The sequence below is a fragment of the Thunnus thynnus genome, chromosome 1, assembly GCF_963924715.1.
Source record: "Thunnus thynnus chromosome 1, fThuThy2.1, whole genome shotgun sequence".
Classification (NCBI taxonomy): Eukaryota; Metazoa; Chordata; class Actinopteri; order Scombriformes; family Scombridae; genus Thunnus; species Thunnus thynnus.
The window spans coordinates 16,873,828-16,890,515 of NC_089517.1; the positions used below are offsets into that span (position 1 = coordinate 16,873,828).

The 16,688-nt window shown below is 38.9% G+C and overlaps 1 protein-coding gene across 2 annotated transcripts in view; it reads right to left on the minus strand.

Moving 5' to 3' along the window:
* Nucleotides 1–16,688, minus strand: part of kif18a (kinesin family member 18A) — a 31,582-nt gene that overhangs the window by 11,805 nt on the left and 3,089 nt on the right. For both annotated transcript variants that reach the window (XM_067587331.1, XM_067587340.1), the window contains exons 3-13: nt 16,410–16,567; nt 15,137–15,241; nt 14,509–14,619; nt 14,063–14,260; nt 9,011–9,187; nt 8,819–8,893; nt 8,581–8,681; nt 2,299–2,461; nt 1,648–1,812; nt 629–750; nt 221–501 (exon numbers count right to left, since the gene is read on the minus strand). In XM_067587331.1, coding sequence (XP_067443432.1) covers nt 221–501; nt 629–750; nt 1,648–1,812; nt 2,299–2,461; nt 8,581–8,681; nt 8,819–8,893; nt 9,011–9,187; nt 14,063–14,260; nt 14,509–14,619; nt 15,137–15,241; nt 16,410–16,567 — 1,656 coding nt within the window. The remainder of the gene's footprint in view (nt 1–220; nt 502–628; nt 751–1,647; nt 1,813–2,298; nt 2,462–8,580; nt 8,682–8,818; nt 8,894–9,010; nt 9,188–14,062; nt 14,261–14,508; nt 14,620–15,136; nt 15,242–16,409; nt 16,568–16,688) is intronic.

Sequence of the window (16,688 nt, forward strand, 5' to 3'; positions counted from 1 at the left end):
CAAATCATTTATATGTAATCATTGGGGTGACTTGGCTCCCCATAAAGTGATGCCGTCCTTATATTTCTTCCCACCAGCACAAAGAAGGTGGATGTATGTAAATACAATAATTTCTCCTACCAAATATTCCAAGCATACACCAATATTGTGATTAAACCAAAACAAAACATCTAAATGTGAGGTTAAAAAAAAAGGATAAAGTGTAAGTGTGCTGACTTACTGCAGGGGCTACTCTGATGATAGAGCAGATGTGAGAAAGAAAGGACAGGTGCCAACTCGCTGTGGAGCCCAATGCTTCCCGCCTGGTTTGTCTCCTGCATTTCCTCTTCACCTTTCAGATTCTGCCCCGCCTCTTCCTGGTCTGCCCAGACCACGCCTCTCTCCCTCAACACAACCTGCTCTAATTCGTGGTTCTCCAACTCATCTGCTGCAGTGACCAGCCCGGCCCCGCGCATCGCAGAGTAGTGCCGATTATAAGCTGGCAACAAGATGTTCACCATTCTGAAATGCATGGGAAGAATAATGTTGAGAGAAAAAAAAAATGTGTGAGGTGAAATACAGTTTTTTCTATAATAAGTAATTAGTTACTTAATTCACTGGGGATTCATTCCAAGTATTGTCAACGTACTTTTGCATGCGCTTATTCTGCTGATCCTGCAGCGCAGTGAGCTCGACCATCTGCTTGATGTGTTGTTTGAGGTCGTTTACCTGCAGCTCCAGTCTGTGGCAATGCAAGTCCTTCTCTAACACCTGAACAAGGGGGAGAAGCGAGGTCAGGGAGCAGGAATGATGATGCAACAGCCGGTATAACATAACAGCATTAGCACTCTGGTGTGCAGAATTAAAAGAAACAAAAGGTGATAGGGGGTCATGACGCTAGAGAGAAGATGCAAAGTTCTGTTTTCATCCATGTTTCATTTGCAAAGCTGTCTGGCTCTGGGTAAAGGAGGGGAGAGAAAAAAAAAGAACTCTGACGTAAAGAAACTACGAAACAACAGCAGAGAGAACATTTGACCGGTGGGTGCGTCATAGTTCTGGGTCAGTTCCTGGAAGAAAGGATAAAGAAGAAAAAAATAACATGGACATGGTTTTAGGTAACTGGCTGCTGTGTGAGGGATGAGTAAAGGGTATTGATTTATTCTCTTCAGTGATCCACGAGTGAGCTGGAGAAATAAAATGAGCACGGTTCTAATTACTGGGAGAACAGATGGGAAGAAAACAAAGACAGTCACGACACCAGTAGAGACACAGCCTACCTTCCAAAATAAACAAACAAAAAACACCAAGCAATGAGTTTTCAAGGATGTAACTCACATTGTTAATTTTTTCTCTATATCTAATCATGCTCATTTGTCTGCTTACATTAAGTTTACAAACTATTTCATCCTGTTGTCAAGTTATGCAATGAAGTCTGTAGTTTTACTTACTGAATGCTTCTATTGACCTGCAAATACTGCCGCAGGCATTGTGGTTACACCTTTTCGATTAGGTTCAATCAGTTAATTAATCAAATTTGACATAACTTCTGTTTGCTGTTGTTAGAATTAACATAAATAAAGGTTATAACAAACCATGGAGCAAATTTAGGGCTATTAGGGTTATTTTTCAGCACCAGTAAATGTAATAGGGTCAGTAAGTTCTTCTAACCTGTGAGGCTTGATCGTTCGACTTCAACAACTTCATATCATTCTCGACGCGATGAAGCCAGCCGTCATTGTCCAGGAAACGTGTTTCTGCCTCCTTCAAACGTTTGCAAATGTGCTGCTGCTGAGCGCGCAAACTTGCAATCTTCCGTTCATGCTTACAAGTGGCCTATTGGAAACAACAGCAACAAAAAAGGTGAATGAATGGCAACCAGGAAATTTACATTAATTTAAAATATTTAGCATTTGTTGAGAATTCTTTGTTTGGAGAGGCAAATCTGAAACAATTTATCTTAAGATAAAAATATAAATGAAAGTTTTAAAATGTCAGACAGATGAAAGAGTATTGCCCTCAGAAGATTTGTTCCCACGGTTTAGTTTGCCTCAGTTTGGATGAGAGTGGACCATTCTGCAAAGTTTGGTTCATTCTTGAGAATTCACTTTCTATATGTTGGATGGCATTTACAGGTGGGGCTAACACTTGGACTTAGATGGCTGATAAAAGCCAGGAACTGGGGAGCAATGACCCTGTCCTGTAGTGGCGTAAATGAGAGGCTCAGACAACTATAGAGAACAGAGAAGTAAAATGATGACTCGGCAGCTGTTTTCTGCGGGGATGATGGAATGTGTGGATAGCAGCGTAAGCATCAGCTACCTTCTCAGTCTTTTCCTTGGCACAGAAATATTGGACCTGCAGGTTGTCCTCCTCACTGTAGCGCTGGCGCAGCTCATTCTCCTTCAGTTGTCTCTCCAAATCCAGCTGTTCTTTCCTGATTTGGGCCCGGCTAGAGAAGATTTGCTGCAGAGCTTCTGACACCCTAGAGAGAAGGGGAAAAGAGTGATGTTCGAAAATTACAAGCTTTGACTTAAAAGGGCTGCACTAGGAAATGTGAATTAACAAAAGTAAAACAAAAGAATTAATGTCAAACTTTTAAAGTTATATAAATGCTCTAAAAATGGCCTTGGCCATTTCATTTGATGATATCACAGAGCAGGCCATTACAGTCACAACTTATTTTTTTTGCAATCAAACGAACAATCTGATTCAAACATAAACAAAAGGGTCACGCTACAACTACATGTGAATATATTATGTATTGCCTCTTTAAAATAGATAAATAGGTACACCTGTAAAGTCTAATGCAATCCCATCTTTGTGGAGCTTGTAATGCTTAGTTTTGCTCCTACTGTCAGAAAGGTGTTCTTTAAACTAATTTATAGGACTGTGGTCAGTGGTTGTTGTTGTTTTGGAATGCATTATGTTGAAAGGCTTTTTGTAATGTTTTGCCCACCTTGATTTACATACATGAAGGGGACAGAATATTAGGAGCACCTCTTAGTATAATGCAATCCAGTAAAACATGGCCATCACCACAGGGATTCTAGCCAGATGTGATTAGAAGCGGCTATGCCACATGTAAGGACTGAATTTAATATATTGCTGTGCCGAGAGCTCCTACAAACCACTAAATCAAGCATTTAACGTGTCATAAAGAGGCCATGAGATATTTTATCAACACATTTAAGCCAGTTTTAATATAGCTATAGCAACTTATAATGATCATTTAAAAGTAGTCAGATCACTCATCAGATCAAATATTTGCCAGACTAATGTTGTTATTTAGCACAATTACTTAATGACATTTTAAGGCTTGAGCTGATTAAAAAATCATGTCTTCAAGACGGCCTAAGGCCTCCACAAGATGCCAGTGACTGAGCCAGAAATGTATTCTTAGATATATGATGTATATATGTATTCTTAGAATAGAGTTGAGGTGATATTCTGATTGGATGCAAGTGACTGTCTAGTTGAGTTAAAGCAGGAGGAAAGACATGAGAGGCACGCAGGTAAATAAGACTGGAGAGCTGTCGCTGAAATGTGACTGCACTCTTCAATGTAACTCCAGTGACGTAGGAGACGTCGTGGCCTTGCTAGACTGCTGAATTTTTAATAGTGTGAGAAGCGTGCAGCCTCTATTCAGAGCCTCTCACTGTGCGAGTTGTGAATTCTGATGCCAGTGAATGAAATGTGTGGGAGTGAGACTCATTCAGCTTTTCCATGTCCCCCGCCCCCAACCCAAATACCCCGACAGATGCCACTGTATGCCTTAAAGACAACTGGATGGGATGTGGTTGATCTGATTTATATTGAAGAAATAAATGGGTATATATCATTTCAATTAGAATAAAGGAACTGCAGTTATAGTGAAGCTAATGTTGATTATAGTAGTTCTATCCAACACTTATATACCTTTACACAAAGAGGTAAGGCTTGAAACCAAGACGCAATTCTTTTTTTCCAAACACAAAAAAGCGAAGGCCAAGGCCAGTGGTTTTCAATCCTGATCCTTGGGACTCAAAGTATATGTTTTTTTTAATCCAAGATGTAAAATAGTCCCTGATTAGATGGCTGGATTAAAAACTAGCAGTGCACAGGGTCTCAAACCAAGGCTGCAATCTCCTACTCTTTGTAATGTTTTGGACTGTATCATCCTGTTTCAATTAAAGAAAAATAAAATATATGCATAGACAGCAGCATTTACATTATAACAAAAAAAGGAGTGTTATTTATTATTCTAATTTAAACCTAGAAAAATACTTTATTTACCTTAGATTTGTCTCAAGTTTAAATTACAGAGAAGCACTTATCAATATTTTACCACGGAGCTGCTCTTAATATGCAGGTCGAAAAAAAAAAAAGTCTTCAGGTATAAAAACATTGTTGTGTTCATATTCTTACTTAGTCTTAACTCTAAAACAATCACGGTAAATACTTATTTAAAAAAAAAAAACATATTGGTGAAGATCATAACAATTAGTATTGGTTTCTTCATGTGACACATTTCCTATTGACGGAGAATGTTACAGCGGGACATCAGACAGTTATATGTCCATCTGGAGTGTAAACTAATGGGCCATGAATTATGAAGAGACAGGACATTTAATTTGACAGAAAGGCGGCATTGCTGAAAAACAAATCGTGCTTTTTGATTGGACTTTTTTGTTACACCCAACTAGTGTAGCATGAGGTCACCACCGAAGACGCACTGTTTTCCAGGAAGAAACCGTTTTCCAGGAGACTCAGGCGCCCGTTTCATGGGATGGCAGTAACACAAACAAGTTGTTTAAAAAGTAAAAAATACCAGCCTGTGTAGCTGATCTACACAGGCTTTGGGAACTGATCAAGCCTTTCATCAGCAATTCAGTAGCACTGGCATTGGATAATCAATTCTGATACTTTGTTTACAGTATCACTATGGGTAGGTCAGCTGTCAAAAATATTACTAATGCACTATGTTGTGTGTGTGTTCTCAAGGCAACACAAACAAGTAAATAAACAGCAGCTGGCATTTTCAACTAATGATATCCACACTGACATTATGTGTTACCAATCAAAGCAGGTAGAACTGCTTTAGGTTTAAAAATCCTTTTGCTTCTACTCTAGCAACATGTTTTTCTGGTGCAGCACACCTTGACTGCGCTGCTCCTGGCCGAAAACTGTGTCTGAACATTGAAATTTTGTATATGTAAAAGGTGAAGACAGGCTATCAAAATACTATCAAAGCATTTCTGGCCACAATTGTTTCTGACTGTCACTGATTTCTCCACAGTGATTACAGATTACTACACTACTGCACCATTCAAAAATATAACAGACAGAATCTTTAGGTGCTGCCTAGAGAGCATCGAGTTTTGGCAACCTCCAGATTGCCTCTGTGCATTTTGCTGATGATGTACAGTAGTTCTGCTGGTTTCATCAAACTGTGAACTCCAGCATGCACTGGACAGGTTTGCAGCCAATAGTGAAGCACCACTGTAAACGAGTCCACTGTACTCTATCAGAAAGTGGTGGACAGTCTGTTTTGGGTTGGGAATGAGTTGCTGCCTGAAGTGACGTTTGGTTTGGTTGGTTTATGATCCAAAACCTCATCTATAGTCATGAGCTCTGGCTAGTGACACAAAGAATGAGATCATGGATACAAACAGCCAAAATGTCTGAGTTTCCTTCACAAGGTGTCCGGCCTCTTAAGGACAAGGTGAGGGTCCCAAAAATCCACAAGAAGATCACAGTGGAACCACTGATCCTTTGCTTTGAATGGAGCTACTGGAGGTGGTTGGGGTATTTCAGGACCGTCTAACTGGGAGGACACCTGAGGCAGGCCTGGAGTGCGCTAGGGGGATTATATATCCCATTGGCTTGGAAATGCCTTGGGATCCCCCCAGAAGAGCTGGAGAGAATGGGCAGTGAGAGGAGCTTCTAGGCTAATTTGCTTAGTCTGCCACAACAATGACCTGGACCCAGACAAATGCCAGAAAATGGATCGATAGTTGGATGATAGGTCACAATACAGTATAAAACATTGCAGATAACTGCTAAAGGAAAACTGTGATACAGGAAATTAAGGGTTTCCTCTCTAAATTGGATTGCCTTTACTATAAATATATACATAGAATATAAATAGATTCTTTATATGGCAAAAAGAATTGTACCAACACCTATGTTCATACCAACCACCTCATATTCCAGTAGCCTGGTTTGAAGCTTCATTAAGCAACATTTTTGATGACATTAAATCAAATCTCGAAGTGATGCCAATTGTACCGATCACACTGAGAATCAACACCTCAGACCCGAGCTCTATGCAACTTTCAACAGCTTTAAGCCCACCGTTCTGGTCTGTTAAGTCCAGTGCTTTTTTTACTAAACAATTGTATAAGACTGATTGCTGCCACTCATGCTACCTTCCAAGCACAGAATGGCGGCGAGCAGACGTTTACGAGTAATATCTAATATCTAGCAAACCAAAGAGATGCAGAATTTTTTCTCTGAAGTTAGCGGATTGATGTGTTGACTAAGTTAGTAAATAAGCGATTGTTTGCTAATATGTTACCCATAGGCACTTAGGGCCTGAGCACCGAGTGGTGTGAAGGCCCTATTGTATCCGAAGGAATTACTCTTCTTCTTCTGAAAGAAATGCATTTTTGAGGGGCTACAGGTGCTTGAAAACTTATGAAACTTTGCACAAGCATCAGAAGTGGTGAAAAATTATGTATTTTGTGGGCCTTAGGCTAGGGTGTGGCAAAATGACTCAATAGCGCCCCCTACAAAATTTCAAAGTCAAAGCCCCCACCTTTAAATTTGACGTAGATTAACAAAATTTGGTAGGCACACGAACCATGTCCAGACTTACAAAAAAGTCTTTTGGAGCCATACCCTAAGTCCAACAGGAAGTCAGCCATTTTGAATTTACTGTGCAATTTTTGCACAGTTTTTGCCATTTGCAGCCATTGTATGTTTAACGAACTCCTCCTATAGATTTAACTCAACCAACTTCAAAATTGGTCGTTGTTATCTAAAGACCTTCACCATGAAAAATTATCAAAATTGTGAGTTTTTTATTGAACATCGTTGCTGTGGTGATGCGGCAAATTTCGATGTTTTGCCATGAAACAGGAAGTTGTTATAACTTGAATGTGCATCATCGAACCTACCCAAGATTTCTCATGTTTGATAAGGGTCCTGGCCTGAACACATCTATGTGTCAATATTGAGTCATAGTGCTGGTAACAGGAAGTTACAGGTGCTGTACTTTTACGTCCTCTACTTAGCAGGTTGACCAGATCCATCTCAAATTTGGTCAGAAAGGCCAAATGGCCTTGATGATGCTATATTGTGAAGCTTTATGATGAAAAGTGATCAAAATCTTGAGTTTTCATGAAACTCCCTTTATGTGGCGTGCTGTTCAATTTGCATGTTTCGCCATGAAACAGGAAGTTGTTGTAACTCTACTGGACTTTGTCCAATCTGCCCCAGATTTCACATGCTTGATTGAAGTCCAGGCCTGAACACATCTACATGTCAATAATGAGTCATAGCACTACCTACTGACAACACAAAGTCAGCCTTATGTGACAAACATCTTCTGATATACATTTAATTCAATTTATCAATTTATCGAATATCATGGATGAACACGATATATAGCAACATGATGTACAATTAGTGGGTGTTCTCTAGTGCCACATAGTGGACACTGGAAGTGGTACTTAACTCCTTCATGCAACATCCGATATTCATGACAATGCATATGCGTGTCAGGCGACCTCCACTAAATGCATTACTGCATTAATGATCCACTTGTGTAGCACCACTTACTGGCAACAGGAAGCAAGCTTTATGTTACAAACTCCCTTTGATTTACTTGAAATTTAAAGTGTGTGGTCTGCATTTGATATGCAGCTACACAATGAACATTTAGTGCGTGTTTTCTAGCACCACATAGTAGACAGAGGAAGTGATAGTTATCTTCCACATGCAATGTCCAATATTGAGGAAAATGTATGCGTCTGCTGCCCTCTGGTAAATGTATCGCTGCATCGCGTTGCTCCACAATAGCAGCGCAACTACGGCGCAACCCGACATGCACAAAGGTGCGAGGGCCTGATCATTGCTACTTGCAGCTTTAATCTACTTTTATATTTCTTATTTTCGTATTTTCAGCCTATTCAGCACTTTGGTCGACTGTAGTTATTTTAAATGTGCTATAAAAATAAATATTGACTTGACTTGACTGCATGCTGAGCTGGCATAATCAAGATTTACAGCAGGCGTATTTATACCCTATGACATTTATTGTACCATAAATACCATAAATAAATTAAATACAATAAAAAAATAGCCAATTAGACTTTCACTCCTAATTTGATAACCTGAACCAAAATGCGTAATTACACCCAGAGCTGCCTGGTCCACTCACTGGCTCTAAAGTCACAATAACCACAGGTAAAACAACAGTTCCCTTAAATGTATCTCTACTGTGCATTGGCAATCAGTGCATGTATTCAAATAACAATAAAAGGGCTTATGACACATAAAGAAGGCAACTACTGATATGTCTCAGCTTACACCCTGAATCACAGTCACGTAAACGCTTACCTTTTGAACTCTGCTTGTTTCTGAGAAGAGATTGTGTTAGAAGTTCCAGGCACCATGTTCTTCTCCTCGTATTCTTTTAGTTTCCGCTTCAACTGTACAATCTTTAGAAATGTGACAGGACATTAAAATAATAGTCAGACAAGAGCTACTGATAACGCTAACTTTTGAAATCAGATATTGCGGAAGTTGTGTGGATTTTTTCAAAGTCAGTGCTGTAGTGTTGGTTGTGTCAGATTACCTCTTGTCGTTGCTTCTCACATATCACTGCATACTGGCCAATGTGACTGTCCAGGCTTAAAACATTACTCTTCAGCTGAGTGGAGAAGAAAATGATTTAAAAGCAATCCATACATTTGTAATCCAAGTATTACAACTCTTAAATATTACAATTTACCTTCAGTGAAAGCAACATAATAAATAGAATACTAACCGAGGTTTTAATCTCCTTGGCCCTGTTGGCATACTTCAGTGTGTTGTGGGTGTCGTCATATGACTTGGATGAGGGGCTAACATTGGCAATCATAACTGTCCTGCAGTTGCCTCCCAAAGAGTCTTTAAGTATCCGCGTCAGCTTGCTGTCTCTGTATGGTATATGAGCTTTCTTACTCTGAAACAAATGAGAAAAGTTAATGTTAGCCCAAGAGGTAAGACCATGTGTGCGTTCACTAAAAGTGTACAGCAACAAGCATTTCAGAAAAGATGACAAAAGTTTGGGATGCCACAGTGTTTACTTAGAAAATAAATCAAAAATGTTTGAAAGGAACAAATACCAAATCTAGGAAACATGACAGATTCCCAAAACTGGAAACACTAATCAAAATAAAGGAAAGGAAAGGTGCATTACTGTTGTTGTATGTAGGAGCACAAATGTGTACTACACCTTAATATGCATTCTCCATCTGGACAAGCTCCACAAGTGAGCTTAGTCAGATTACACTATTTGGTGGGGACCAATAAATGTGACGGGGAACAAAACTCAGCATGGAAAGCTCATTTTAAAGTTCGCAAGATCCACAAAACATGGAACAGCCATCTACAACAGTGGTCTGAAGCCTCTCTGCAGCTGGTCTGTGAACACAGCTCGGTCTGTAATAATGTTATTAGATAAACTACAGCTGCTTAGGTGGGTCACCATCTCATGGGCATTGGGATTGCAGAAAGTCACATTAAAATTAAAGCAACAAATGAGCGTAAAATGATCTCTTTTGGGGTTTGCAGCTGTGCCTGCACTTCTCCTTGGAAAAACCCTAAGTCTACATCTGGATTCACAGACCTTATAGTTCATGTCAGGTCCTTACAGGGAGTTACAGAGTAGTTGTGCCAGCAGGCATTCAAACTTACTATTTCAGCAAAGTCAGAATTTAAAAGTTAACAACCATATTTCACCAAACTCAGATGTTTGTTTTGACTCCATACATTTGGGAAATCGTGAGGATTATAACCCTGTCAAGTTACAGGTAAATGGAGGGATCTGCAGTGGTGTGAATAGCAGGTGTGAAACAATCACAAAAAATGGGTGTTGGGTTCAGCAGGAATAAGGCATTTTCCATATTAATGTGGACAAAATTAAAAACGCCCCTTACATATCAAACAGGGTTCCATCCATACCAGTAATTTCAGACCAATTTCTTAAACCATGCCATTCAAGTTGCCAAAACAACAGAAAGATTGGTTTAAAGGATTTGGCTGTCCATTTTCTATATTTTTCTTATTGTCAACAAATCTCATTTGCAGAGCCAAACCAACAATGAACTCATCCTACTTACAAGTATTGTGTGTATCCAAAGCCTGATATATCTTATCCCTCTGTGCTGTAGAGCTCCGTTGTTGTCCAAGAACATTTAAAAACACATCAATGAGCCACACCGCTGCACTGGGGAAAATCCACATCCCTCATCCATGAAAACAGTGGTTACTGTAATTTGTGTAACTTCTTTAGAAATGGTTCCAAAAAGTAAAAACAGCGATAAGATAGTAACCCTCAGGGGTGAGGTTCCTTGTACGGTAGATGCAACTGCGCATGCGCAAAAAAAGCCAAATCCTTTTATCGCTTTTTGTTCCACATCTTTCAGCTGGCAAACAAAACTGTTAATTCTGCCATTATCTGGTAAGTAGGGTCAGGACGCATTATACAATACATGACTGCAAAATCATGGTAATTAGACTTCATTCTCTACTGAACAGTTTCTGGCAACAAACTCAGATCTCTCAGCTGCTTCACTCAGTGCTGCAGTTACATGTAACACATACATAATAACATAACATTTCGCAGTTAAAGCTTCCCCTTGGCTGTCATTTAAAGGATTTTACTGTGAAGCAGGTACAGGTTTTAGCCTTAGCCGACATAGTCAATGACAGCTAACTCAGTGACAAAAGGGGCTATGTCTGGTCACGGCAACTGCAGGAGGGCTGGAGCAAGAAGACCCTTGATTAAATCACTATTTAATGCTTGCACATTATAGGTTTTATTATTTAAATTCACTCTGAGCAATCAGTAAGAGACATGGAAAGTTGAGGTTGACAGGAAGTTTGCTGCTTAACATGGTGCCTGGAACCCAACCACATCTGCAGGTTGACAACCACACAACATCATAAAAAAAAATAAATAAAAAAAAAGCTCAGCTTTCTCTGTCCACACCATAATGCAAAACTGGTTCTATGAAATGTATCCACTCTAGACAACATTTTCAGAAAGCCTAGTTTTCGTGGGTGGGAAACGCTGGCCTTGTGTGAATGGAAGGCCTAAACAGAGATAAAAGGATGTGTCGTCAAATGTATCTGCATTAGTTTGGACATGGCCTAAGGCAAACAACTTACAACAAAAACCTCTATGCAGCATAGCATGAAGATGACATACTGAACTGCCCAAACAGAAGCAGCAGACATTCTTCTCACTCAAACAAATGGCATGTCAGCCCAGACACGAGCGGAGACATTCTTTCCTGTAAACAATGGCCACAACATGAATTCCTCTTCAGCCTACAGTAAACACTGGAGCACCAATAACCATGGGGATAGAATGAGGAAGGAGTGGGGATTAGTGGTGGGCATTGTAGGCTGAGCAGCTCAAACTGAGTCCATCACTGAAACACTTAAGAATGATGGGCAGGGTATAATACATTAAAGAACACAGTTTTAACCCAAGAATGAAGTAACCTGTTGAGGAAGCATCACATTTCACCATGACAGTGTTACATTTGTGCAGCATTTCCTACATGTATGTGGCCTGCTTGCACGTCGTCCCTTGAGACTGGTGTGTAAAATGAGAAGACTGCTCGACAGGTTAATGTATGCAACTGGAATGAAATAATACCCAAATACTCAGTTGACTCTGCACTTCTCAAGCTCTCTGTTTCATCTGGACGCTAGTGCTTTAGTTCATATACCTATATGTATTATAATCTTTAGAACATTATGCAAAATTTCCATATGCGCTGATGATATATTTTGCTGATAGAACCATAAGAATACAAAAAAACCCCCATCATGCTTGATAGCGGTTTCATTGGTGTAAAACTCGATATACGTGTGTGTATCAGTGCATATGTCTGGATGCATCTATATGTGATTAATTTTTAAATGTGTTGTAACTGCAATAATGGGAACGACAGCATGCCACTATAAACATTCTTTGTGTGTATGTAGTTGTTGATATTGAGAAGAGCTAGTAATGCCATATTAAAACTAGTGATAGAGTAATGTGAGTGGATAGTTATTAACATGTTTTATGTCATTGTAATATGCTTGTGTTGGTAAATTGTGTTGTTTAAATTTTGCCTTATTTTTAAACCACTACCTAACATTATTTTAGAAGGTTTCTAAATAAATATCATTTTAACTTTTATTTGACAATCACAAAGCAGAGCTGAATTTGTTACCAAACTAACCAAACACTTTGTTTAATGTCTACAGTCTGACAGAAGCTGCAGTGCATTGCTGTCTTTGCTAACTAGAAATTGTCTTGTGTACATTTAAATTCAAAATTTTAAGCGTTACAACAGCAAGCACACAACACTGTTTGAATGTTAACTCTTCTGTGAACAGATCCCCAATAAACAGTTTCAGCTGTCACGGAGACATCGGACAAATTGCTCTCAGTACACAGAAAATGTGAAACACTGCTAAATATTTAAAGGGAGACCACATTTTACAGTTTCTCTTTTTCCACAATGTCTCTATTACTAGAAGATGGTTACATATTTGTTTGTGCTGGCCACGCCCCCAGCTATTATTTGAGACTCTGCCATTATTGAATACCGGCTTTTATATGAGAAATTATCATATGCAAAATCACATATAAAATGATCAAACTAAAAATGTGTAAAAAGATAGGTTCACAGTTCTAGTCTGTCTTAAAAAAAAACACTGACATGACCATATGAACATTTAAACTTGTGTTGCTTGATGTAATCATACCTGCATACTGGCCATTAAGAGAGTACCTTCCCAATTCACTTGCAATGTCTATCCAATGATAGGGGACTAAATCTACAGTCCTTGTCTTTGCCTAACTGGTTGGACTTTATACAATATGTCCCCTTTCCTAGACTGAGTCACACATTTATTCATCTATCAAACACTTTGGAGTATTTTCTGTAATCATATCGGAACTTCTGCTGAATCGTTGATTTTCTTAACTAACCTAAAGCATACACTTACTTAAGCATACACACTAATAAAAAAAAAAAAACAACCCAGACTGGATCTCATAAACATGGAGAACTCTCACAGACTATCTGCTCTTAAACTGCCAACATAACATTGCTCATACTACAATATCAGGAAAAAAAGGATGCATAACAACAAAGTATTAAATTGATCATCACGCCAGAGGACACTCCACACCACTCACTCTCTTATACACACACACATAACTACAGTTTTGACCGTTAATTAAGACATAGGCCTATTCTGTTATTAACGTTATTGACGTATCTGCACTAATATTTTGTCGATCTTAACAGTTCATCAAATTCGTAGGAAACACCTGCTAAAGTGGTCACCAATTTAAAAACACCACTGCTCTCCTCCCCTCAGCCAACATGTGTTGCATATTGGCCGTTGTGGCCAAGCGCTTTAAAAAAACATAAAGGGACGGACGGAACCATCCATCAAACAGAAATAACAAGACTTTGCATCTGCCCAGAGGACCACTGGGACTGTCTTTAGCCTAGTACAATCGGTAAAGGAGTTGTTTACTTCCTGAATCCTGTTACCTTCAGGGAAAATCACAATCAGGTGGAGAACTGGGCAAGAAATACAGTGCAATAAAATGAGAAAAAAAAAACCCAGACCTGGTCGAGACAACTCGAAACAACTTATTTTATACATAAATATCTAACGCTAAATCCTGTGTGTCGATATTATTTCTCATAGGTCTGCATTATCGCAAAATCGCGTACACTCTGTTACATTATTTTGTCAACACTCTGTAGGTAATCTCAGAGTACAATATATGTAATGTAGGGTAATTTGAACTCACCTTAGGGTCAGCAAGAGCATTGATAACATTTCCTAGGGCAAGGAGTGAGCGATTGATGTTAGCGCCTTCTCGAAAACGTGCCCCTTTAGTGTTGGTGGCGCTGGCTCTCTCTGAGCCTGCCAGATCAATCAGGCTCATTTTGGCGACGCAGACATTAGGATTGAGGCTGGCAGTTTTGTCCTGTTGTCTCAAATATATCTGGAGAAAAAAAGAATACGAAACTGTCAATTTAAGAACATCAGGAAGCAAACTGAGATGCATTATTACACAGCTGTTGTGAAACATGAACTTAAAAGATACTTCATACTTAAAAAAAAAAAAAAAAAAAAAAAAAAAAAAAATCTTATTAGTTAATCATTTTATCATTATGTTGTTTTCTTCAAGTAATGATATCATGCTACCACCTAACTGTCCTTGCGGATTTGAATATGACTGAACTGAAATACCTGAAACACAGCATGGGACCGTGAGGAGGTGGCATTCATATCAGTGGGGTGCTGCGTCCTGTTTCGATTGCCAGAATCCAAAGCCTCAAGAATGTGCTCTGCAGATTTGGGCTGTATAGGGAAAAAAGGACATCATCATCTATGGTGTGTGACCCAGTAAAAGGCCCCATTTGGGAACATCACAGCAGGAGAACAATAATGGGGGTCAACACTAATAGTCTGTATATGTAACCCAGTTAGGATAATATTTGTACAATATTTTTTATACAAATAATTACATTTATTGGGATTTGACAATTTTCCCAGTGAATTAGGAAAACATCTAACAATCTACCCAACAACGACTACAGTTGTTTTATATAACTGATAACATCACAAAGTTTAAGTTTCAATTCAAAATGTTTTCCCCCACAACCTTCATTTATTAGGAGAGAGCAAACCCCTAGAGAAAAAGTTTGAATAGTAACACATATTTTTTGATCATGTCTTAACACGGGCGGTGCATTTTTAAATATTAAGGCTGCAGAGGACACGATTCCTTGGCATTTATTCTTGTACAACTTCTACAGACAATATTCGTAAGACAAGATGCTACGGGCTGGTGCGTGGGATACATGTTGCTACTAACCTGATGCAGTGTGAGGCCCTGAACAACCACTCCTTTAGAACTGTCCTCCCTCACTGCAAGAGGCCCTGCATTAGCCAACAAGTCTCTGATCTGTTCATTGTAAACCTGTGAACAAACAACAAATGTTAACTGTAAATAGAGCCAAATATATTAAAACAGGGTTGCTGCACTTTTTGAAATCATATTTAATGCTTTTTAAGACCTTGACAGAGAAAGTTTAATACCCTTTCCACAGCAAAATAAATGTACAGTAGGGCTGAGATTTGTGTTTGAAATCAACTTGACAATAACAGGGACATTTTTCTAGATATTTCTGTATCTCCATATGACAATCATATGTAAAATCTTATAAAATAAAAGTAAATTAATGGCAAATGCAATGAGCAATGTGCCACTGTTATGCCTTACATTAGATAAAACTTGGTTAAAATAAGAGGATTTTATTTAAAATTTCAATTAAAATTTGCTTGGAATTGTTATTTTTGACAACACTGTGTAAAACATTGAGGCTGTTCCTGTTGTTCTTGCACTCACAAAGTAGGCTACAGTTAATTCTCCACATTAAGACACATACATGTTACAATTATCTACCTTTCATCCACTTCAGTCCATTAAATCTGTAAACACCAGCTAAGTGGTAACTAAATTAAGAGTCTGCTCCTCTCCCTCATGTCGCATGTTGGCCATTGTGGATCCACACTAAAACATTATTATCTAGATTCTAGCAACTATCAGAAATAAACTGAACCCCCCCTGGCTAACTATCTTTAGCTTAGCATCATCTGTACTGTTCTGTGTACTTCTTTAATCGTGAGAGCAGGCGGCCTGTTGAGAACCAATCGAAACATTACCAGAAAAAGAAAGAAATGGACTGGGTGGCGATTCACTTTAAATAAGTGAATCCTATGAGGAGATACTTCTCATGCAACTAGGCATCACCTCAAATTCTGAAAATCTAATTTAAGACTTTAAGAATCGGCGGGAACCCTTTAAAAGCATCTCAAGAGATCAGCTGAGACAAAAATGTACAGTTAGGTTGAGGTCCTGTAAGGGACAAGAGTTAAAATTGAAAAAGTTAGTAGAAAAGGATATAGAAAAACATGACAAATGAAAAACAGTCCCTTTACACTTGGCTATTAATGCAGAAAACAACGGCAATGCCTTTAGACAAAACCAGTGTGATTCAATTACAAATGAATATTGCCACTGAAACTGTTTGGTCAGTGCCAAAGAATCACTGGTAAAACAAAACAGTAAAGATTCAAATATTCACCTCAAGATATGAGAATGCAACAGCAAACTCCTTCTCCTCCTTGGCATCATCCATGCGTTTGAACAGGTCTTTCATGGTGCGGTACATGACCCCAGGTTCATTTTGTGAGCCTAGCATGGTGTGTGTCTTGCCTGCTCCAGTTGCACCATAGGCAAACACTACAATAATCAAAAAAGAAATACCTATAAAACATGCATATAAAATAACAATGCTAACTGCAATAATAGCAATGGCTATACAGACAATCTTACTTTGGATAGAGCATAACCCCAAACTGTA